The sequence below is a fragment of the Bos mutus genome, chromosome 2 (assembly GCF_027580195.1).
Source record: "Bos mutus isolate GX-2022 chromosome 2, NWIPB_WYAK_1.1, whole genome shotgun sequence".
Taxonomy (NCBI): Eukaryota; Metazoa; Chordata; class Mammalia; order Artiodactyla; family Bovidae; genus Bos; species Bos mutus.
In genome coordinates this window covers 83,111,417-83,137,033 of record NC_091618.1, presented here as the reverse complement: position 1 = coordinate 83,137,033, position 25,617 = coordinate 83,111,417, and the positions used below count along the sequence as shown (strand labels likewise).

Below are 25,617 nucleotides of genomic sequence, written 5' to 3'. Positions count from 1 at the left end.
GAGGTTATTGATATTCCTCCTGGCAATCTTGATTCCAGCTTGTGCTTCATCCAGGCCAGCATTTCACATGATGTAGTCTGCATATAAATTAAGTAAGCAGGGTGACAATATACAGCCTTGACATACTCCTTTCCCAATTTGGAACCAGTCCATTTTCATGTCCAGTTCTAACTGTTGATTCTTGACCTGCATACAGGTTTTTCAGGAATCAGGTTAGGTGGTCTGGTATTCCCATCTCTTTCAGAATTTTCCACAGTTTGTTGAGATCCACACAATCAAAGGCTTTGGTGTAGTCAGTAAAGCAGAAGTAGATGTTTTTCTGAAACTCTCTTGCTTTTACTATGATCCATCAGATGTTGGCAGTTTGATCTCTGGTTTTTCTTTTCTAAATCTAGCTTGAACATCTGGAAGTTCTCAGTTCACATACTGTTGAAGCCTGGCTTGAAGAATTTTGAACATTACTTTGCTAGCATGTTAGATGAGTACAATTATTTAGTAGTTTGAACATTCTTTGGCATTGTCTTTCTTTGGGATTAGAATGAAAACTGACCTTTTCCAGTCCTGTGGCCACTGCTGAGTTTTTAAAATTTGCTGGCGTATTGAGTGCAGCACTTTCACAGCATCATCTTCTAGGATTTTAAATAGCTGGAATTCCATCACCTCCAGTAGCTTTGTTCCTAGTAATGCTTCCTAAGGCAACACTTCACTTTGCATTCCAGGATGTCTGGCTCTAGGTGAGTGATCACACCATCATGGTTATCTGGATCGTGAAGATCTTTTTGTATAGTTTTTCTGTGTTTCTTGCACCTCTTGTTAATATCTTCAGTTTCTGTTAGATCCATACCGATTCTGTCCTTTATTGTATATGGGAGCTAAAACTTCTTAAGACCTTGCTTGTCTGAAAATGGCTTTTTCCTGCATCACATTTAATTAATGCTTAACAGAGTTTTGAGTTTTCATTGAAAATCATTTTTCCTCAGAAGTTTGAGGTAATGTTCCATTGTTTTCTACTTTTGAACTTCCTATTGAGAAGTCTTATTCCCGTCTGTTTCTGATAACTTGGATGTGACCCATCCTGTTCACTCTCCCAGAAGGTATTGGGTTTTTTTTTTTTTTCAACTCCAGATTTTCTGAAATTCCATAATGATTCTATATGAATTGGGTTTTTGTTATTTTCTTTTTTTTGTTTTTAATTTTTCTCCCCCATGATTTTCTCAGTATGCATGTTCTGCAGTGCCTCTTCATCATGATTGAACCTAAGATTGACCTTATTTTGTTATCTCTTTTCCTATTATCTTCTTTATTTTTGTTTTGCTTTCTGTAAGATTTCCTCAACTTTATCTTCTAACTCTTCTGTTGATTTTTTTTCAGTTATGATATTTTAATTTGCAAGCACTCTTTCTTATTCTTAAATATACTTTCTTATTGCATCCTATTTCTCCCACCATAGATGCAAAAATCCTTATTTTATCATTATGGATATAATAGGATTTTTAAAAAGTGTTCTTCTTCTGTCCATGTCTCAGTTTCTGCTAAGTTCCTCTTTTTGATTTGTTTGCTTTATCATATTAACTTTATGTTAAAAATTTCCCCCAAATATCTAATGGTCCATGTCTCTCCACTCATATTTGAGGTGAGACCTTGAAAAATGATTAGAATTTCAGAGACAGGACTTACTGACCAGTGACCTTCCTCCTAGGAATTCAGATGTTTTATTGTGGCATGTCCACATGTCAGTGTTGCTAGGTCAGCCCAGTTAGTTTCCAGAAAGATTACTATAACTTCCTGGAAGGAGAATCTCCAGCTATCTGGGTACCAGATATGCAAAGGGTGCTGGAGAAGCATCATTAATAAATCAACATCCTTTCATTTAATTTCCCTCACCCTTGCCTTTACCCTTGCCTGGGGTCTGTGGTTCAGATCATCCAGTGAGGAAGTGTTTCTGCAGCTAAGGAGGAAGTTTGGGAAGAAGAGAGCCCGCTCGGCTGCATGGGCTTTGGGAGACTATCAGAGGGCTTGAGTGCATTTTATATAGAATTGCTACCGCTCCTGTTTTCAGTTCTGCTCTGCAACTGCACCTCCAGGGGCACATGGTTTGTCGAATTCCTGAGCCTTCCAGGAATTGGAAGGATAGAGTTTCTCTGGAGCAAATGAGCTTCTATTTCTTAGCCAACACCACGTACACAAGCAAAATCACCCGCACTTACTAACGTTTTCTGCCTCCGCTCTGCTTCAACACCACTTATCCATCTGCTTTCCATCTCTCAGAATCTTCTATTGTCGTCCTTCTCAGTTATTCTTGTTGTCCCTAAGAGTCCCTGCCTGTCTTAAAATTCTCGTACCATTATTTCATTAGAAATTCAAAGTCAGGGGGATTTAAAAGTGATGTTCGTCCTGTCATGTCTTCCCCAGCACAGTCTTCACACTGCAGCCAGCATTTTTATTCAGACCCAGGCTGATTAGAAACTTGTCAAATGGCTATAAACCTCTTACTTATTAAGGGCAGAAAGGCCTTCCCCTGGTTATTTCTCTAGCCGCATTTCGCATTTCTGTTCTTCTCCTCCCCTACCTTTACCCCTATCTGCACCCACTCAATGCTCTGGCTATATATATATATGTGTGTGTGTGTGTGTGTGTATACATTTTTTTTTTTTTTTACCCCTGTGCTAAGTTGCTTTTGGTCATGTCCAATTCTTTGCAACCCCATGGACTGTAGCCCACCAGGCTCCCCCATCCATGGAATTCTCCAGGCAAGAAAAGTGGAGCGGGTTGCCATTTCTTTCTATATTTTTACCCCTGCACTATGTTTTATTCCCAGACTCTTTGCATGTGCTATTGTTCATAACACAACTCACCACTTAGATTCACACTTGACTACACTATAATCATCATAGAGGTCTCAGCTGAAAGATCACCTTCTCTAGAGAGCCTTACATGGTGTTACCCCCACCTTAGACCTGGGTTCTCATCAACATAATATCTAATTCTACCCTGATTGGAGCACCGACTCCATTGGGTGTTCCATGAGGACATCTTGGCTATTTGCCTTGCTCGTAGTTCAGTTCAGTCACTCAGTTGTGTCTGACTCTTTGCAACCCCATGGACTGCAGCATGCCAGGCTTCCCTGCCCATCACAAACTACCAGAGTTTACTCAAACTCATGTCCACTGAGTTGGTGATGCCATTTAACCATCTCATCCTCTGTCGTCCCCTTCTCCTCCTGCCCTCAATCTTTCCCAGCATCGGGGTCTTTTCCAGTGAGTCAGTTCTTCACATCAGGTGGCCAAAGAATAGGAGTTTCAGCTTCAGCATCAGTCCTTCCAATGAATATTCAGGACTGATTTCCTTTAGGATGGACTGGTTGGATCTCCTTGCAGTCCAAGGGACTCTCAAGAGTCTTCTCCAACACCACAGTTCAAAAGCATCAATTCTTTGATGCTTAGCTTTCTTTATAGTCCAACTCTCACATCCATACATGACTACTGGAAAAACCATTGCTTTGACTAGACGGACTTTTGTTGGCAAAGTAATGTCTCTGCTTTTTAATATGCTGTCTAGGTTGGTTATAACTTTCCTTCCAAGAAACAAGTTTCTTTTAATTTCATGGCTGCAGTCACCATCTGCAGTGATTTTGGAGCCTCAACAAAAAATAAAGTCTGTCACTGTTTCCACTGTTTCCCCATCTATTTGCCATGAAGTGATGGGACTGAATGCCATGATCTTAGCTTTCTGAGTGTTGAGTTTTAAGCCAACTTTTCACTCTCGTCTTTCACTTTAATCAAGAGGCTCTTCAATTCTTTGCTTTCTGCCATAAGGGTGGTGTTATCTGCATATTTGAGGTTATTGATATTTCCCCCAGCAGTTTTGATTCCAGCTTGTGCTTCATCCAGCCCAGCATTTCTCATGATGTACTCTGCATATAAGTTAAATAAGCAGGGTGACAATATACATCCTTTATGTACTCCTTTCCCGATTTGGAACGAGTCTGTTGTTCCACGTCCAGTCCTAACTGTTGCTTCCTGACTTGCATACAGATTGCTTTTTCGATGATCCAACAGTTGTTGGCAATTTGATCTCTGATTCCTCTGCCTCAGTTCATGTACTGTTGAAGCCTGGCTTGGAGAATTTTGAGCATTACTTTGCTAGCGTGTGAGATGAGTGCAATTGTGCAGTAGTTTGAGCATTCTTTGGCATTGCCTTTCTTTGGGATTGGAATAAAAACTGTCCTTTTCCAGTCCTGTGGCCACTGCTGAGTTTTCCAAATTTGCTGGCATATTGAGTGCAGCACTTTCACAGCATCATATTTTCCACATAGTAGGCATTCCGATTTGTTTAAATGTTGAATGAGGTTTTTTGTTCTGACCTTTTTCACTCAGTATTTTCACTGACTGTTTAAGTCTTTCTTTACCTTCAAGCCTTGGTTATATTCTAGTAACAGTTTACCCATCTGTTATATTTTTACAACCTCTTTTCCAAACTTAGAAATACTGCAAAGTATAGAAAACCTGAAGAAAGTGGAAGTGCTTATACACTCACTTTGTACATTTAAAGACTTTATTTCAGATGTAAAATTAACAAAATTATATCTTCAAATATTAGTTCAGAATAAAGACAGTTTTTTTTTTTTTTTGTGTGTGTGGCTTAAAAATTTTAGACAACAGTACAACCAGAACTTGAAGTGAATCAGTACTTAGTGCTGTAGCATTTAATGTGGTAGCAAAACAAAGTGGTGGGGAACGGGGTGTGCTGGAAGTTGGATTTTCTGGTCATTTTGATTTATTCAGGTTGTGGGTAGGCAAATGAAAAAGGGAAAAAAAAAAAAAAGAACTGGATTTTTGATGCCCATCTGTTCATGCTTCAGAGACCTGGAAACTGATGTTTTAAATTTCCTGGTTTTAGTTTTCTGGTTTATGCAGCTTTAAGAAGGGGAAAGATGAAAACTCTCAGTTAGAAAAATGAAGAAATAAAAGGAAGGACAAGGAAAAGCTTAAGGTAGAAAAAAACGAAACAAATAATATGAAGGGAGGAATATATTTGATTTATAACATTGAGCCTTTTTGTAATTAATGTGCCTCTAGGCAGAGAACAAATCTTTGATTAGTATACAAATGAAAATAAGGTAACATATTAAAATGCCTGCTTTAAATGGATGGCTAGGTGTAAACTTGTGAGGGTTAACAAGAAAAATGCATCTTGAAAAAGGCATGGATCTCAGATTTTGTAAGTAGTTTAACTGTGAAAGGGCCAGTTGAGTCAAAAACTGGACTTTTTAGAACATTGTCTCTTTAGTAACCATAACAACAAAGTGATGATGATCTTCATTATTATCAAAAATAAAAAATGATAGTATTTACTGAGCTCTTACTAGGTGCCACACAACGTGGAAAACAGAACTGCACAGCAGCATTGTTACTAACCCCATTGTACGGGTGGGGTAGCTGGCTGAGAGAAAGCTCTTTCCCCAAGGCAGCCAATAAGTGGCAGAGTCCTGAATTTAAAGCTATGTGGCATACCTAGAGGCCTGCCTGATCCAGTGTACCTTTTTGCCTCCTTATAAGATAATCAATAAATTAGATTAGAAATTTGATCCTCCTACTTCCCTGAGAAGTTTAGGGGACTGGTCTCATTCTCACTGAATATATGGGAAAACCCAGGTTTAAAGAGATTAAGTAAATATCTTCACAACTGAACAAACTGTTAAGAAAAATTCTCTCCTAAACTCAATTTTCTATACTTTTAAAATTTATTTTTAGTAAAAAAAAGTAAAAAAAAGGAACATTTTTGTTTCACAAGAAAATTCACACCTTTTCTTCTTTTCATCCCTAGATTCTCTTATCAGTTTTGATGGTCAGCCCTCTCTTCTTGTACAGTATTCTTTTGTTGTCACTATCTGTCAACATGGATGTGGTACCTCCTACTCCATCGTTTTCCTGGTACTCTGTTCAGGAAATTTCGCTCATCTCAGTATTGACTCTCTCTCCTCTTTTCCAAAATAATGTCTCATTGTATGCATCATCTAGGGTTGCCATAACAAAATGCCATAGACTTGGTGGTTTAAACAACAAAACTTATTTTACAATTCTGGAGGCTGGAGGTCTGAGATGAAGGTGCTAGAATAGCCAGTTCTGAGGAGAGCTGTCTTACAGACTTGCAGATGGCTGCCTTCTGGCTGCATCCTCACATGTGGCAGGGGAGAGAAAGAGATCTCTTCCTCTACTTTTAGGCCACATAGTCCTATTGGATTATGGCACAATCCTTATGACCTTATTTAACTCTCAGTTCAGTTCAGTTGCTCAGTCGTGTCCAACTCTTTGCGACCCCATGAATCGCAGCACGCCAGGCCTCCCTATCCATCACCAACTCCCAGAGTTCACTCAGACTCATGACCATCGAGTCGGTGATGCCATCCAGCCATCTCATCCTCTGTCGTCCCCTTCTCCTCTTGCCCCCAGTCCCTCCCGGCATCAGAGTCTTTTCCAGTGAGTCAATTCTTCGCGTGAGGTGGCCAAAGTATTGGAGTTTCAGCTTCAGCATCAGTCCTTCCAAAGAACACCTGGGACTGATCTCCTTTAGAATGGACTGGTTGGATCTCCTTACTGTCCAAGGGACTCTTAAGAGTCTTCTCCAATGCCACAGTTCCAAAGCATCAATTCTTCTGCTCTCAGCTTTCTTCACAGTCCAACTCTCAAATCCATACATGACCACTGGAAAAACCATAGCCTTGACTAGACGGACCTTTGTTGGCAAAGTAATATCTCTGCTTTTGAATATGCTATCTAGTTTGATCATAACTTTCCTTCCAAGGAGTAAGCATCTTTTAATTTCATGGCTGCAGTCACCATCTGCAGTGATTTTGGAGCCCAAAAAATAAAGTCTGACACTGTTTCCACTGTTTCCCCATCTGTTTCTTGCCTCCTAAAGAGGGGCTTCTGCAATGGCCCAGCGGTAAAGAATGCACCTGTAATGCAGAAGCCGCAAGAGGCACAGGTTCGACCCCTGGCTTGGGAAGATCCCCTAGAGGAGGGTATGGCAACCCACTTCAGTATTCTTGCCTGGAGAATCCCATGGACAGAGGAGCCTGGCAGGCTACAGTTCATGGGGTTACGAAGAGTTGGACACGACTGAAGGAACTTAGCATGCACACACACACCTAAGGACTCTATCTCCAAACTTAGTCACATTCACAGTTAGGTCTTCAACATGTGAATTTTAAGGGAACACATTTCAGTCCATAGCACCCATGAAATGATACCGTGTTGTAATGGAAACTCTCCAGTTGGAAACTGCCATAAAGGAATTCTTATTTTGCCTGGAAAGAAGGAAGTGATCCTTTCTTCAATACAAGCACATTTTACTGTCTTGCTTTCAACTTCCAAATAATGGCTTCCAAAAAAATCTGTGGAATAGGAAACGTAATTAGAGATCATTTTTAGAGTTTTCCTTCAATGCTTTATTGATGCTATAGAAGATACAGATTCCCAGAGTAATGTGAACATGTACTGGCTAACAAGGTTAATCCATACAAAGCAGCTTGCTGCTTTGGTCTATGTAGAACAGCCTCTTCCTCTTCCTTGAAAAAAATTGCTTCATATTCACTTTTGGGAACTCATTTTTTTATACTATCATTAAATTAAGTGGGGTAAATGAATAGATGCTTTTAAAACTTCACTTCTGAGTTATTAATGAAACAAATGATGAGCAAATTGTTATGTTTAAATGGAAAACTTATATCATGTTAGTAGTGGAATCAGTAAATACAATTTAGTTTAAGGATAATTATGGATAGTTTTCAATCTCTGTGGCTGAGAGACCAAAATAAGTATCAAATATCACTATGTATGCTATAAAAGCTTTGTAAATATAGACACAACCTCTTGCTCATACAAGGAGCTCAGATATTTGTCGAATGAATGTTTGCTAGCTGATTCAACACAGTGACTCATTTCCTAACTGGGAAAACCCAGTGTTACCGAAGATGGCCTTAGGAATAACTCCCTAAGTATGGATGTTACATAAAGTGCAAAGAAAGCAGAACTTTGACTTACTTAGCTCATCTACACCTTAATACTAACTCTCTTTTAAATTTCTCAAGAAATTTGCAAAACCATGTGTTATCCCATTTCATAGATTAGAAAATTGAGCTTCAGAGACATTACGTTATTTGTATAAATTCACAGATATAGGAAATGCCAATGCAGTCCTTTGTACCAATACCACCTGAGTTCTCCCCTCTTCAACATGCCCATTGCTTGAATGGACTTACTTTAAGGTGCTTCACAGAGATTTCTCCACCTGTCCTCCCAAAAGAATCTTTCTCATAGGCTTACTGTGGTACCTAAAATCATCCCATTTGTAATTAGTTCCCTTCAGTTAAGGTATTGCAAAGGTGTAAGGTGTAATGTATTGAGCAGGGAAGGTGATTAATACATTGTGGGAATTTAAGGTTAGTTTCCAGAAGACCAAGAGTGAAGAGCACAGCAGGATTCAGGGTAGATCCAAAGTGGGACTTAGTTCCAGGATAGGCTGCAAAGGGATGCATGGTAATAGGAGGAGGGGAGGACCTGGGTAGTTGGAAAGTAGTATTAAGATCTTAGGGAGTTAACCACCAGTGGGTGGAGCACGATTAAAGAAGAGACAGGAAAATAAAGGTGCACTGTCTGCAGTTTAGCCTAACTGTGTTGTTTGTTAACTGTGTTGAATTACTTCAGTAAACCTTGTGTATTGAGGTTTTGTTGTTCTTTGCACTTTTTGGTGAGGAACGTGAGTCATGAAAAGTAAGTATGCATATGTTCACAAGGATGGCTCTGGATTTGATAAACATGGGTTGTGGCAACATGCAGGATAGCTTTTCCTAATCTCACACATTGATAAGGACCTTAAGTTTTCAGTATGGGAAGAGTATGTCATAAAGAGATTTTATAAAATTACATTAAAAAAAAAACTGTTCATACCAGTAGGCAGTTATATTATCAATGTATACAATCTAAAATGCTTTGGAATTAAGAGAGATTGACATATACACATACATATTTCCTAAAGGAGTTCAGTCCTGAGTATTCATTGGAAGGACTGATGTTGAAGCTGAAACTCCAATACTGTGGCCACCTGATGCGAAGAACTGACTCATTTGAAAAGACCCTGATGCTGGGAAAGATTGGGGGCAGGAGGAGAAGGGGATGAGAGAGGATGAGATGGTTGGATGGCATCACCGATTCAATGGATATGAGTTGAATAAACTCCAGGAGTTGGTGATGGACAGGGAGGCCTGTTGTGCTGCAGTCCATGGGGTTGCAAAGAGTCGGACACGACTGAGCGACTGAACTGAACTGACATATACACACTACTCTATATAAAACAGATAACTAACAAGGACCTACTGTATAGCACAAGAAACTCTACTTAATATTCTGTGGTGACCTATATGGGAAAAGAATCTAAAAACGAGTGAATATTTGTGTATGTACAACTGATTCACTTCTCTGTATACTTGAAATGAACACAACATTGTAAATAAACTACACTTTGATAAGAATTTTTAAATAAGAGAATGAGGAGTTGAGGCATAATAATTTAAGTTAATTAATACTAATTACATAAACTGTGTTGCCAGAATAAGCCATGTAAATTAATGGTATAAATAAGGTAATGGGAATGGATTAGATTTTCAGAAATGATTCTTAGAAATGCTGGTTAAAAAAAAGTATAAAAGAAATAGACTCATGGGAACAGAACTGTCTTTTTTTATGATATTCATATATGCCAACTATCTAAAGGACAGACATCAGAAAATGATGGACCTTAAACAACAGAGGAAACTGAAACTTCTCTTTTTGGCAGCCTTCAAGAGAAGATGCTGTCTTGACTAAATGTGTCATATCCGGGACCATACACGGATAATGAGGCCAGTCTGATAACCATAAATATGCTTTCAGTTTCAGCTTGAATTTCTCAGACTAACAAGTAGAGTTTGCTTGTTAATTTTAACTGAGGTTGGTTTCTATGGATCGTGTTTTCCTATCTTGTCAGAAAACAGATTCTTCGTAGTCCAAGCAAGACACTCTTGCTCAGTATCCTTTCAGACTGATGTCAGTGTTGCATGTTGCCTTTGAAAATTTGCACCATGGGAGTTGAAATTTGGTTCAGGCACAGAACTTGAGCATCTAAATGACACAGCCCAGGGACTTCCCTGATGGTCCAGTGGCTAAGACTCCACGCTTCCAATGCGGGGGGCGCAGGTTCCATCCCTGGTCAGGGAACTAGATCCCACATGCCTCAGTGAAGATCAAAGATCCCGAGTGCTGCCACTAAGACCAGGCACATCCAAATAAGTAAATAAAAATAAATTCAAAATCAAAAAAATAAATGACATGGCCTAACCAGCCATGGTGGTGTTGGATGGCTGTTCCCCCAAAGCATTTATGCTGTGTGCATGTGGATTGTGACTGACTCATGTGTGATTCAGATTTGTTCAAATTATGTTCTGCCAGGAGTTTCTTGTTGAAACCGCCTCCGTCGACATGTGCCATCTATTTTATGAATATTAGCCCTTAGCCATCTCCAGTAAAGAAGAGCAGCCATCCTACAACCAAATACCAAACACAAATCTTTTTGTTTAATGTTGTGGTCTTCAAACATCTAGTTTTAATTATGATAGACTTCCTTGTTTGTGATTCCTTTATTTAGTGAAGATAGGGTGGCAAAAAGTATAGGGGGTGTGCGTGTACACATGAGAATGTGAGATTAAGATCTTTACTTTTATATTTTATAGGTTTATATAAATCTGCTTACCATATAAGTGATATATTGGATACATGTGGGCAACATGATTTTTTAATTATCTTTGATATTTGCTTATGTGGCTAAATTCTAAAAATGTTAATTTTGTAATTAATTTCCAACACATTGTTTGGAAACAGTGAATAGTTTCTGTGATAAATCACCCATCAACTTTTTGTTATAAATCACCCAATCACTGAAGTGCCTGGATTTGTCTTCCCAGTTGGTTTTGGAAAAATTATTTTTGATTCCTGTTTCCTTTCTCTTCAAGTCTCAATTATGGTTCCTATCCAGGAATCCACAGAAATTGCTGTGATAAAATCAAGCGATGTATATTTTTTTCTGCTGTCATCCATATTAGCCTTGAACCATGTCTTTTTCTGTTACTTTTTTCACAAGTTTTCCTGGTATCTTCAGACTTCCTTTTCTCTATTGATGTGTGGCCTTGGTGTATGACTTTTGGGCTCAGTTTCACCATTTGGAGCAGAAATGAATTTTCCCCCTCCTTCTGCCATCCCTACTCTATAAAATATGCCATCACCCATCTGGTTTCCCATGCTTTTTGACTCAAGCTATGTACCACCTAGGGTCTCAAGAACTATTTGCCAGGGTACTTTTATTGAATGTTAATTCTTAAGGTGCTTCTTTGTGTGTATGCAGTGGGGGATTGTCCTTGTTTCATTGAGTGCTAAGTTTGGGAAACAGTAAATATAGTATTTGTATAACATAATAGATATTAAATAAATATTTATTGAATGAAAAGAATGAATGAATGAATCAACATATTTACTGTACATACTAGCATGTGCTTTGGGAAGTTCTGTAGTAAAGAAATGTCTAACTTTATTTAACCCAGCATATCCTAAACTTGATCTCTCACAAACCCTTCTCTAGGGTAATACACATGTTCCCATGAAACTCGTGATGAACACATCATACCTTATGAGACTTTAGCCTAGAGAGGTGGCCACAGCGCTCTCTCACCCAGCTTGAGCGACATGGACACATGCTGGGCTTCTTCATTATCCTTTCCCCTTGTCTGCCCCACAGGCCTGCCAGTTTCCTTATTCCAGTTGCTAAGGCTCTCCTCTTTCTTCATTACCTTGTATTTGGAATAATCCTTGATCAGTTATGCTATCTCTCTGTTCATTTAATCATTCACTCATTTGCATCATTTTTTTTCTCACATGCTATTTTCCAGATTTGCTTTGAGAAGCATGACTTAATCATCTGTCTTGTGGACTCTTATCTGTGGGTATTAATTTATGAGATTCTATAAGTTGAACTTATGTAGTGAGTACTTCTTATTGAAATCTCTCAGAAAGACATTTGTAAACAATATAGTCCACATGACATACTTTTCTTCCATGACATGCTCTTCAGCAACACAGAATCAGTCTTAATGTCCTCACTTGATTTGACTTGCTTCATTTTATTGCCTTCTCCCCAATTATCTGTTAGTCAGCTAAACATAAACTAGCTTCTCAACTTCAGCAGAAATTAGCTAAGGAGCCTAGAGCATTTCCTTTGCTTACCCTTAATCTAGCATCAACTTAGAAAGTGAAAGTGAAGTCGCTCAGTCGTGTCCAACTCTTTGGGACCCGTGGACTGTATTGTAGCCCACCAAACTCCTCCGTCCATGGGATTCTCCAGGCAAGAATACTGGAGTGGGTTGCCATTTCCTTCTCCAGGGGATCTTCCTGACTCAGGGATCAAACCCAGGTCTCCCACATTGCAGGCAGATGCTTTAACCTCTGCGCCACCAGGGCATCAACTTAAGGTCCTCTCAAATCTTATGTTTTAAGACTAACCTGAATAACACATTTGGCCATTCCTACAGGTTCAGTGCTAGGTTCGTATGTTTGGTTATAGGTGGTACAAGGAAACAATCAAATTTAGGTCTCAGTTCAGTTCAGTTCAGTCGCTCAGTCATGTCCGACTCTTTGCGACCCCATGAATCGCAGCACGCCAGGACTCCCTGTCCATCACCAACTGCCTGAGTTCACCCAGACTCACGTCCATCGAATCAGTGATGCCATCCAGCCATCTCATCCTCTGTCGTCCCCTTCTCCTCCTGCCCCCAATCCCTCCCAGCATCAGAGTCTTTTCCAATGAGTCAACTCTTCACATGAGGTGGCCAAAGTACTTATTCCAACTATGTCTTTAAACATCCCTCAACACAATATTGGGTTTTTTGTTAGTGCCTCTAGACCTAAACTGGGGGACAGAAGTTGGGAAGGATAGGCAGCAAAAAGGAGGTTCTACTTCTGTTTCACAGAAGGCAATGGCACCCCACTCCAGTACTCTTGCCTGGGAAATCCCATGGACGGAGGAGCCTGGTAGGCTACAGTCCATGGGGTCACTAAGAGTCGGATACGACTGAGCGACTTCACTTTCATTTTTCACTTTCATGCATTGGAGAAGGAAATGGCAACCCACTCCAGTGTTCTTGTCTGGAGAATCCCAGGGACAGAGGAGCCTGGTGGGCTTCCGTCTATTGGGTCGCACAGAGTCGGACACGACTGATGCGACTTAGCAGCAGCAGCAGCAACTTCTGTTTCAAAGATTCGCTATTGGTTGTAAAAAAATTGGGGGTGGGGTCCCATAGCTAATAACAGATTGGAAACAACTGCAGTAATCATAATCTTTCTAAAAGTTAAAAAAAAAAGTTGAGTAGGTCTTCTGACAGATTTGGAAAGAGAAAGGACATTCTGTGAGTTAGGTGGGCAGTAACCTAGACAGCATATTAAAAAGCAGAGACATTACTTTGTCAACAAAGGTCTGTCTAGTCAAGGCTATGATTTTTCCAGTACTCGTGTATGAATGTGAGTGTTGGACTATAAAGAAAGCTGAGCACTGAATAATTGATGCTTTTGAACTGTGGTGTTGGAGAAGACTCTTGAGAGTCCCTTGGACTGCAAGGAGATCCAACCAGTCCATCCTGAAGGTCATTCGTGGGTGTTCAATGGAAGGACTGATGTTGAAGCTCAAACTCTAATACTTTGGCCACCTGATGTGAAGAGCTGACTCATTTGAAAAGACCCTGATGCTGGGCAAGATTGAAGACAGGAGGAGAAGGGGACGACAGAGGATGAGATGGTTGGATGGCATCACCGACTCAATGGACATGGGTTTGGGTAGACTCCGCAGTTGGTGATGGACAGAGAGGCCTGGCATGCTGCAGTCCATGGGGTCGCAAAGAGTCAGACATGACTGAGCAACTAAACTGAACTGAACGGAACGTTTCTTTAAGAAAAATTGGAGGTGGGTGGGGAATTTTCCTGGAGGTCCAGTAGTTATGGCTTCACTTTCTAAGGTATGGGGTGCACATTTGAGCCCTAGTTGGGGAGCTAAGATCCCACATGCCTCGCAGCCAAAAAAAGCCAAGACATAAAACCATATTGTAAAAAATTCAATAAAGACTTTGTGAAAAATCAGGGGGATGATAAAATGGCAAACCTGGCATATGCTCTAGAAGGCAGCTCCCTGGTTTTCTTCTTTCCTTTCTCCTCTTCCCTTCTTACCTCAGTACCTCTCCTCTTCTCATTAGCACCTCCACCAGAGTTGGAGCTGGGGAGAAGAAAGGAACTGTTCAGACATGTGCCTATTTGCATAGTTACTTCATTAAGTTCCCGCCAGAATAGTACAAACATTCTGTCCACTTCTATAAAAAAGCCAGTATCACCCCATCAGTAAGGTATTATTTTCTCTTTTAGCATAGAGCCATTTATTGCCAGCTTTCTCTTAAACTGTACATTACAAATAGCATCTGATTAAGAACATTCTGGATGGGTTAATTAGTGTGGTGACTATTATTAAGCAAACTGCTTGTTAGTATTATGCCTATTTGATCTTGGTATTGATGTGAAGTAATTGACCATAGAGCTACATTTAGAAAAGCTGAAATAAAGTTTTTTGATTTCTATTATGGCAATAAATTGTTTATATTAAACATGTCTAAAAATATGAGCTTCATGGCACAGAGAATCAGAATAGACTGTGTGGGATGGTAGATGAGGATTGTTTTGTTTTATTTTTTAGAAACAGTAATATGTTTGTCCAGCTTGCTTCAAGACCAGCTCTGCTAAAACAAAGTAGTAAAAAATTATTTCTGCTTACTGCTGCAGAGTATATGAAAACTAAAGCGGTTTTAGCCTCACTCACCTAAAGGACATATTCCCTTTCAGATTTAGACAATTGTCTAAATACTTCTTTGGCTAACAATCACTCTAAATAGATTATTAAAGAAAAATATGAGAAGATATAGTCAACGAGGAAAGCATACATGTAACCACCTTCTTTCAAGTACTGGATTATTACTTACATTATTTATTGGTATTTTGTCCAGTTCTATTATGAAGTTTCCCCAGCTATAGCATTTCCATAGGGAATTTATTCCATGAGCTAATAATTTACACCATCAGGGACTTTTTCTTGAAATTCAGCTTAAATTTTCCCATTCTTAATTTCATCTCATTACTCCTAGTTATACCCCGCTGTATCCAGATAAATAATTACGCTTTTTCCTTGGAGACTCTTATTATGTACCCCTCTAGTTGTCACTTAACCAGGCTATTCATATTTAGCTCCTTTAATCTGTCCTCATAAATCAATTCTCCCATTGCCTTAATCATTATTATTGCTCTTCTAAAAACTCTCTAATTTTCAAACATATACAGTTATCAGGTGCCTCTGATGAAATCAGCTTTTGCACAGTATTTCTGCGCCCACAGACTTGGTCTCTCCCTTTGCTGTAGATCATGTTCCATAACTTAGCAGCATCAATTTGCTGGTGCAGTCAGCACACAGACTCATCTGGTCAAATTCCAGGAAATCCAAATAGTCTTTTCAGTGTGTCCTACTGCATTCAGGTTCATTTTTATTTTGTCAGTTTCATAATGTTAATAAGCTGAGTTTTGGATTTCTGTCCATATTGATATTCCGCATCTTCCCATGTCCTTATTCCCACCACCTATCAAGTTAGTCATTCACAACCTATGTTAAGGTGGGATTCTGTTCTTCCTTGGGAACCTTTAGGAAACATGTTGAATAAAAGCAAGCCTAGCACCTTGCCCACAGCTAAATTCCTTGTCAGTTACCGATTCCCATTGTTTACAACCCTGTAGCCAATCTCCCATCTCTTTTAATTTTCTGTTTTGCTCACATGCTGGCCAATGTAAATGGATGTTTTTAACAAGATGGGTCATGATACTGTTTTCTAAAATGAAGATATGTTGTTTCAGTCCCCATTGATTTTTTTTTTTAATTGTGAATTCTTTGTGTACCAAGTTTGTAATTCTCTTAAAATCCTTTATAAGCTTGCCTGGTGCTCTTTATCTGACATAAACAAATAGGTTACTCCACTTGCTTTATTGTTGTTTTCCACATATGTACCTATGTTCTTTCTCTTACCATTTGTTTAGGAGAAGTTGGGGACATTGTCACAGTCATTTTTTTTTCCTTTTGTGGTGCTCAATGGAAACTTTCCTATTGATTTTTAGTTCCTTACAATCTCCTCAGTATTTTGAATTTATTTCAGTAAGAAAGTTGGTTACTTCCCTTTTTAATATTTGGATCTATGAGATCTGAAACTCTAATTTGTATATGCCCAAGTTTCTTTCTATTTTTTAAAAATAAATGCTCTAATTTTTCATTAAAGCATTATAAAACCTAATAAAACTGAGGTTGTGACCACTGAGTTTTTAGAGATCAGTAGATAGATGAAAAAAAATTAGTACAACATTCATTATAATTCAAGAAATTTTCTTAACCTGATAATCTAAATGAGCTATTCAGAAGTCTTTTTAAAAATTAAAATGTAGTTAACTTACAATGCTGTGTTATTTTCAGGTGCACAACAAAGTGGCTGAGTTTTAAATACGTGTGTGTATGTGTGTGTGCATATATATGCACACATTAGATTCTTTTCCCATCTCTTTCATTTTAAATCAAGAATTAATGTAGTATTTTATTGGAGCATACCAAGGAGGTTAGCCCCATTCTTTGAGTTTTATCTGTCTCTATGCAATATCTGCTTCATCTGCTTATGATAGTGCATGGGTGGTGGGCAGGTAGGTGGATTATATGTATATTTAGGCGATTTTTCCCAAAAGACCTTATGAAACAAGCACAAGCTTTTGGGATGAACACAGCATACTACAGCCAGACTGGATTTCCAGGTCGCAGCAGAACCCCCACTGGGTGTTCTGGGTGTTGTTCGTGCTCCCTCACTTTCAGAACCAGTGTCACCGCTCCACAGTGACACTCTGACCCCTCAACTCAGTTAAGCTCTAACTCTGCCTCTCCTCACCTCACTTGAGATAGATAGTCTTATCCAACTCTCTGGGGATGCATTAGATTCTGCACTTGCCATCTGAAACTGCTTTTTTATCAACACTGTTTTTCTCTTCTTCCCTCTCAACTTTGTAAGAAAGTTCAGTACATTCTCTTGAATAAGGTCCTCCTTCCCCTCCACAGCAAGCTGCCTGCCAATATCACAGCTTATGTTCTTTTTCTACTTCCATCTTGTAAGACTTTTCTGTTTCCTTGGGATCCTGCTCCCTTCCCTGGGCTGCTGCTCCTGCTGCTGCTAATTCGCTTCAGTCGTGTCCGACTCTGTGGGACCCCATAGACGGCAGCCCACCAGGCTCCCCCGTCCCCGGGATTCTCCAGGCAAGAAGACTGGAGTGGGTTGCCATTTCCTTCTCCAATGAGTGAAAGTGGAAAGTGAAAGTGAAGTCGCTCAGTCACGTCCGACTCTTCGAGACCCCATGGACTGCAGCCTACCAGGCTGCTCTGCCCATGGGATTTTCCAGGCAAGAGTACTGGAGTGGGGTGCCATTGCCTTTTCCGCCTTCCCTGGGCAAGTACCCCCAATTGAATACTCCTGTGGACACCTGCCCCATTAAAGAGAACTTGACCTTGCCTTCCCCACTCTCCTCCTCTCTGCCCCTCTCTGCCTTGTGCTCACTCCCTAACCAGCATCTAGTTTCTGCCTCCCCCGCCATGCCCTCAACATGAACTGTCCTGGGAGGAACCAGTAATTGACTCCCTTATTGTTGTTGTTGTTGTTTAGTTACTTAGTTGCATCTGACTCTGCAACCCTTTGGACTGTAGCCTGCCAGGCTCCTCTGTTCATGGCATTTCCCAAGAAAGAATATTGGAGTGGGTTGTCATTTCCTTCTCAAGGGGATCCTTCCAACCCAGGGATCAAATCTATGTCTCCTGCATCTCCTGCATTGGCAGGCAGATTCTTTACCACTTAGTCACCTGGGAAACCCCTGATCTACTTCATAACAAAACCGAAATCTCCCTGTTGTTTCTGGTGCTATAGCACCTCTGTAGTGTTTTACACACACAAACCCTCTTTTTTTTTAACAGTTTTAAGAGCTCCTAGTTCTTTTTCTACACATTCTTTAGGAGCTCTTAATTCACTTCAGTAGTGTGATGTTACTCTCAGCTTTCTTTCTGTTCTTCCAGATGTTCCTCGTTGCTTTCCTTGATTCTATGGTTCTTCGTCCTCACCTGGCCTTACATGCATGTGCTTGCCATTTCTTCATGTACTCTTCCATCCAGGGAAGGCGCCAAGTCTCTGGATGGACCTTAGGGCCCCTAAGGACACCTTTGTTGTCTGGCCCCAGACGGCCTCTCTAGACCTTAGACCCCAGGAGCTGGCCCCAGACTCTTTGGCTTGCATCTTAATCCTGGAAGGGTTCATTCTCTTTCACACCCTTTTCCTTTGATCGCAGGGCTCCCTCAGTTCAGAACTTCCCCTTCTCTGTCTTTCAGAATCAGTCAACTAACCCTCTTTAAGCCTTTACTGATTTCCAAATCAGAATTAATCTCTGGTTCTCAGTTTTAAGTTAGGATGTCCATTCTGGATACACTGTGTTCTACCACTGGTTAGTTGAGTGTTCTCATGCCTGTCTCCCTCTCTGTCTACCAGTTTACTCATCAGTACATGGTGAATTCCTTGGTTTCATTTTATGTGGTTGCTTCTGCCAATCAGTAACAGGCATTGAACTCTGCGTGGTGAAGTATTATGGGAAGAAAGGAGTGAGATGGTAATGAAAAAAATATACTTCAAGAAATATTAGCAAGGTCAATTAAATAAAAATTGTGTACAGGCGCCCAGGAGTATAGAAGAGTCATGTGAGCAGAAATGCCCAGTGTTAATCGAGGAGCTCCAAGCATTTTTGTAGGTTAAAGAATAGATTTGTCTTGAAAATAAACACTGGGTCATATCATAACTGGAAAACACAAAACTCCAGAAAGACAAGGAAAGAGAGAGTGCTAAACCGTTGCTCTACTGGTATTTTTTATGATGTGTGCAAGGCAGATTTTATAGCCACAGAAACTCTTTGGAAACCGTTCAAAGACAGTCTAATCTAATTTCAAACTTTTGAACTTTCTCATGATGACTACTGCTTTTTTGCACTCTTTGTAGAATTTTTGTTATATCTTTAGTTTTTTTCCTTAGTTTTTATACACCATCATCATGTCCTTACAGAAAAGTAAAGAACAAATTTTAAATAGTATTTTCACTAAAACTATACTGCATTTTCCTTTTGTAATAGATTCATGCCCAAGCACAAAGCAGCCCATTTACAGAAGATACTCAGCCTTAAAGAAAATGGTGGCAATGCTCCATCCACGGCCCTTCCTTTCCAACAGCAGCTGAGAGGTTCTGAGAATTTATTGAAGAGTTTTGATTCAAAGTCTGGACCCTGTGATGCTGCACAACAAGAAAGCCTGGGTTGCTCAGTAAGACAGGCGTCATACTTGAAAACATTCAACTCCTCAGATGATTCAAGCACACATCATGGGGAACATAAACAAAATCGGTGTGACATTTTGGCTGAAGCTGATGATCAGCAAAGACCATTACATATTGTCTGGCCTCACAGGTGGTAAGTGTAAGACATACCAATTTAGTAAATTGTTGAACTGGTAGTAGAAAATACACTCTGATGATTGACTTAGTAGTTTGTTGTCTTGATAGCTTTAGAAAAAGATCGTTTCAACGGGGTGCCAAGGTGGCACCACTCAGGGTCTTTATAGTCATGCTTGTGTACTTAGGTTAAATTTGAATCACGTACAGCGATTTGCAGTGACTTGTTCAACAATAGCGGCTCGGTACTTCTAGGAAACCAAACCTCGTTCAAGAAGTTTCAAAGTGTAAAAATAGGATTCCATGTTTTTTATATATTCTGTTACCACAACACTGTTTTATATCTCCACATTGCTAACAAAGTATTACCATTAAAACAAAACCAATTTCCATTATTTACTTATTTGTCCAGTTTCAACTAGATGCCTTTATTTCACTTATCATAAAATATGTCAGTACACATAAAACTGTTTTCCTTCTCTCAAAAGCCTCTACATTGTGCTAAAGAAAATGCTTTCCAATAGACTCTTTTCTAAACAGAGGAAAATCAACTGCAGTGTGTAATCGCACCAAATATAAACTCATAAACTTAACCCTGGCTCCTATAAATTAGGATTTAAAGAGGTAAAATGTCCTGATAATCTTCTGGTATTAGGCATAAACATTTTAATCTAGTTTTTATTCCTCCCAGTTAGTTTAATCTGCATGTGGCCTGATTAGAGTTCACTTCCCCTACAGATTATGGTCTCTTTATTGCAGAGATGCTGGGCTGATCATTAGGTCCGATTTTCTGAGAGCAACTGTTTACAGGTGAAGTAATAAGCACACCACACCGGCCGGGCAAAGCGCCTTTGCCAAGGATTTGACTTCCAGCACATTAAAACTCCAGAAGCTCTCCCTGTTGATCTGCAGCATCTGGTACCTAAAGGGCTTTTCATCTTTGACTCTAAATGTATGAACGTAAAATTTAGGGATTGAAAGTTAATGGGGAATGTGGTTTTGAATTTGTCTGTTCAACCTCACACTTCCAGCATAGCCTTTCTAAGGGAGTGTTAACATTCATTTTTAAATCATGTTTTATTTAGAATGTGACCTTGTTCAGTGTCCTTTTGTATTATTTTCAAATGCAGTGAATCTAGATGAGATTAACCTGTTTCAAGGTAAAGTAGATCTCATGGACTCCCTCCTGAAAAGCGTTTCTTTTGGTTCTACTAACCTTGGGTTGTCGAGAGAAAATTATTACGAGAAAATCGGTTTAAAAAGTTTGGTTCTGGGTTATCATACAACTGCAAAATTAAATAATTGGTAGACTCCTAGTGCAAAATAGCATCCTGATTGGGGGTGGGGGAGGGTGAGAACCACATTATCCAATACTTTGTACAAAATCAGACAGAGCTGTGTTAACAAAATTAACAACATTAAATTGAATAATCCCCTCTCTTCCTTTGTATATTTTTGCTTTAATTTAATTGCCTAAAGTAGTTGCTTAAAGAGATGCGGTATTATGTTTGTGTGCATTCTTATTGTTAAAGCTAAATTATTTTTAATTTGGAGAACAGGGGAAAAAAGCCGCATCAGCAAGAGTAAATGCCAAAATATAAAAGTAACACATTCATCCTTACGGGTAATATAGTAGAACATTGGAAACTTGGAGGTTGCCAGACACATAGCTAACATTAGGGCTAATTTTGAAAATCTAGCGTGCAGTCAATTTTACTGATGCCTGGGGACATACAAGGTAGAAGCTGACAAGAGAACTAATTTTGTTTGGGTTATTTACTGCTATGCATCATCCGCGGGTTCCCGCCTGACACACAGCTATATGAAGGGGGATATTATCACACACTAAAAATTTATGTTGACATTCGATATTTGTTCAATATGTCAGCAGTATTACTTTCATAATCAAAAGAGTAAGAAAAAGAGAAAAGAAAAGCACTTTATGCTCATATAGATATATCTTTTTAATAACCGTCTATAAGGTTAATATAGTTTACCTTTGAGAGTATACAATGAAAACAAGCAGGGTTAGGAGGGGAAATGACAGAAAGCATCAACCCGAGCTGTTTGTTTGCCATTACCTAAGCGAGCCATGTCAGCTCTCTGGCCCGCGTCTGATAGCTATTTGTTGTACAGAGAGCACAGCATAAAAAAAATATCAAACTCTTAATACTATTGTGTGCCCATAACCATCTGTCACTGCTAGCCTGGAGATGAGAGGAAGATTACGAGGAATAAACACTGAGCTGCCGAGCATTGGTAAAGCCTTCGGGCAAAAAACTCTTGTGGGGACATCAAAGACATTCTAATTCCGAGGCAGTCAAGGATTACAGTGTGTAACCTGTGCTGACAACAGATAAATGACTGGCAATATTGTGCCAGAGCTGTTGGGTCCTGCATGGAGTACTGATGATGATGATGATGATGTTATCTTGCAGAATGGACTCTGCTGGGATAATTTTATGATAAAACACTTTTTTCAAATGCCACTGGGTCTAGGCAGACATTTACTAGCTACAGGGGTAGCAATCAGTTTCTTCAAAATTTACTGTTCTAAGCCCATTAGAGTTCCAACGCAGCAAGACTCTTCAATGAGAATCTAAAACGCCTATATTTTCTTTAGGAGAATATATGCAAATGTTGCAAGCTGAACTCCTACCCTTTAGTGGTAGATGCTTTATCATCTGATTTATGTAAATTTGCTCATAAAAATACAGTTTATTTTTAATTGGTGAATATGAATTAGAAAATTAAAATTCTGGTTCAGCCTACATCAGACATTCCCAGTTACAAGCACACATTTATTTAGACCTCTTATCACGTGGGTAGAAATCGTATCATTGTCCAGTCAATACGAACTGTATTCTAAAGGCAACCATTGTTTCTACTAGAAATGACCAGGGTTGTGTTCCTTGCTCAGGCCTCTTCGTTTCAGCCTGCCCATCTGGCACTTTACAGGTTCCTGTCAGTATCATGAGCTACTTCAACTATGTGCTTGAGGAGGGTGTTTTCCTTAAGGTATCCTGCAGAATGCTCTCCAGTCTGTTGCGTTTTTGCCTTAGCCACACATGTTTTCCAGAGAGAAGGTGTTTTGGAATAAGAGAACGCATTGATGATTGCCTCCCCTGTAAACATAAAGGAGAAATAGATGCTGGAGAGAGCAACAAAATTCTTAAAGCCTGTCATTACTTTGCCTGACAAAACAAAAATAACACCCTATCCTTATCATAAAAAATATGCCCATGAAATCATGCAGTTGCAGTAGCCAACTCTCAACACGAAGGGATGCTGACCTCATTGTGTTAGTTCAACGCCGGGATCATGAATGGTCTAAAATATAGTGTTAGCCTCTAACATATCTCATACTAAGTCAACCAAATGTAGAGTCGGCTTGCTAGGATATGTATCAAAATCAAAAGTGACATTTTCTCAAAGATACATTCTGGCTTTAAATCTGTGTTAAAATGTCTGTGCATGAGAACAGGCCCTTAAATGCAATGCTTGCCCCCTCTCTTCATTCTTTCTGAATCTGAGCTTGTCAAGGATTATAGTGTGCAACCTCTGCTGACAGTAGATAAATAACTGACAGTATTTTAGCAGAGTTGCTGGGTTCTCTGCAGAGTAATTTGTTTTCTCCTTTCTACCCAGTCTTTAATGTTTTGTTATAAACATCTATAGCAAGGCACAGTTAATAGAAATGACTTATAGAGAAAGACCTGTAAAAAATAGACTGCATTGGCAAAAGTCTTTTTTTTAAGTGTTTTCTTTCCGTATATTATACAAATATTATAATATTGTACCAGGTTCCAACATTTATGTAAATATTCTTTTTATTATAATGGGCACAAAAGACACACTGCTGGAGGAACAGAAAAAACAAGTTTACAAGACATTGAAGGATAGCACTCCTGAGATTGTGGTTCTCAAACTCTCTGATCAGAAGTCCCCTTCACATTCTTAAAAATTATTGGGACCCCAGGCTTCCTTGATGGTCCAGTGGTTAAGATTCCACCTTGCAGTGCAAGGGACACGAGTTCGATCCCTGGTCCAGAAAGAGCCCACGTGCCATGAAGCAACTACACCTGTGAATCACAACTACTGAACCAACACTCTAGAGCCTGTGAGTCACAACTGCTGAAGCCCACACCTAGAGCCTGTGCTCTGCAGCGAAAGAATCCACCACAGTGAGAAGCCCACATGCCGCAGCAAGGAGTAGCCCCTGCTCACCACAACTAGGGAAACCCCAAATGCAGCAGTGAAGACCCAGAGCAGCCAAAAAATAAATAAATAAATCTTCTTTAAAAAATTATTAGAACGCCAAAGATTTTTGTTTGTTGAGCTTAGACCAATCAATAGTTACTAAATTAGAAATTTAAACTGGGAGGAAAGTTTTAAAATTGACATTGTGTCATTTAAAAGTAACAATAAAGAGCCAAATACATGTTAACATAAATAATGTATTTTTAGGAAAGTAACTGTATTTTACAAAATAATAAAAAAACAGTGAAAAGAGTGAGATTATTTAACATTTTTGTAAATTTGTAACATCTGTCCAAATAGAAAAAAGTTAAATTCTTTATATTTCCTTACATATTTGATCTGCTGCAATATGTTGTTTTGGTGGAGGTTTATGAAGAAAATTCTGCCTCACAAAGAGAGTTGGCAAAGGATAGAGTGTTTTAATGACCTATTCAGATTATTGTAGATATTCTTTTTCTGCCACTACACCTGAACTTGACAAGTAGGAGACTCTTAGAGGTTAGTCTAAAACTAGTGACTCTTCATGCTCTGTTGCTGCTGCTGCTGCTAAGTCACTTCAGTCGTGTCTGACTCTGTGAGACCCCATAGACGGCAGCCCACCAGGCTCCCCCGTCCCTGGGATTCTCCAGGCAAGAACACTGGAGTGGGTTGCCATTTCCTTCTCCAATGCATGAAAGTGAAAAGTGAAAGTGAAGTCGCTCAGTCGTGTCCGACTCTTCGAGACCCCATGGACTGCAGCCTACCAGGCTCCTCCATCCACGGGATTTTCCAGGCAAGAGTACTGGAGTGGGGTGCCATCGCCTTCTCCATCATGCTCTGTTACTTGCTGTTTAAGTAGATTTTATAGCATTCTGTGGGGCTTCCCAGGTGGCACTAGTGGTAAAGAGCCTGCCTGCCAATGCAAGAGACATAAGATACGCAGGTTTGATCCCTGGGTTGGAAAGATCCCCTGGAGAAGGGTATGGCAACCCATCCAGTATTCTTGCCTAGAAAATCCCATGGACAGAGGAGCCTGGCAAGCTATAGTCCATAGGGTCTCAAAGAGTTGGATACAACTGAAGCAACTTAGCATGCATGCATGTAGCATCCTATACTGGTTACTTGGAAAATGCAGGTTCATTGAATTATGCAGCTCTTCCAAGTATTGACACAATTCCTTATTTCAAAGAATCACATTGTTAATATCGTCACTGGTATCAGAAGAATTTCTGATTCTTAGAAAGTTGTGAACCTCACTATGTAGGTACAGTTTTTCCCAAAATTCTACTTTTTAATTAAAAACTTGAATTTATCATTGTAACAAATGTTATCAATTGCTTACCTTGAAGTGACAGGTTCATATGGCTCATATTTGAGAAAATGTCTTCCAGATACCCAAGTCCGATCAACCGTGGTTTGTCTATTCATTGTTCTATTAAGTAAAATTGGCGTTTCATTTAAAAAAAAAAAATAAGCAGCTACTATAGCCCACAACTCAATCATATAAATACTTTCACTTTTTTATATGATTGTCCAAGCCAGACTTCAGCAATACATGAACCATGAACTTCCAGATGTTCAAGCTGGTTTTACAAAAGGCAGAAGGAACCAGAGATCAAGTTGCCAACATCTGCTGGATCATGGAAAAAGCAGGAGAGTTCCAGAAAAACATCTATTTCTGCTTTATTGACTATGCCAAAGCCTTTGACTGT

The 25,617-nt window shown here is 39.5% G+C and overlaps 1 protein-coding gene across 13 annotated transcripts in view; it reads left to right on the top strand.

Annotated features, from left to right (window-relative positions):
• The window catches only part of GTDC1 (glycosyltransferase like domain containing 1), a 429,626-nt gene that overhangs the window by 333,779 nt on the left and 70,230 nt on the right, over positions 1-25,617 (top strand). For all 13 annotated transcript variants that reach the window (XM_070389962.1, XM_070389968.1, XM_070389890.1 and 10 more), the window contains one exon: positions 19,353-19,685. In XM_070389962.1, coding sequence (XP_070246063.1) covers positions 19,353-19,685 — 333 coding nt within the window. The remainder of the gene's footprint in view (positions 1-19,352; positions 19,686-25,617) is intronic.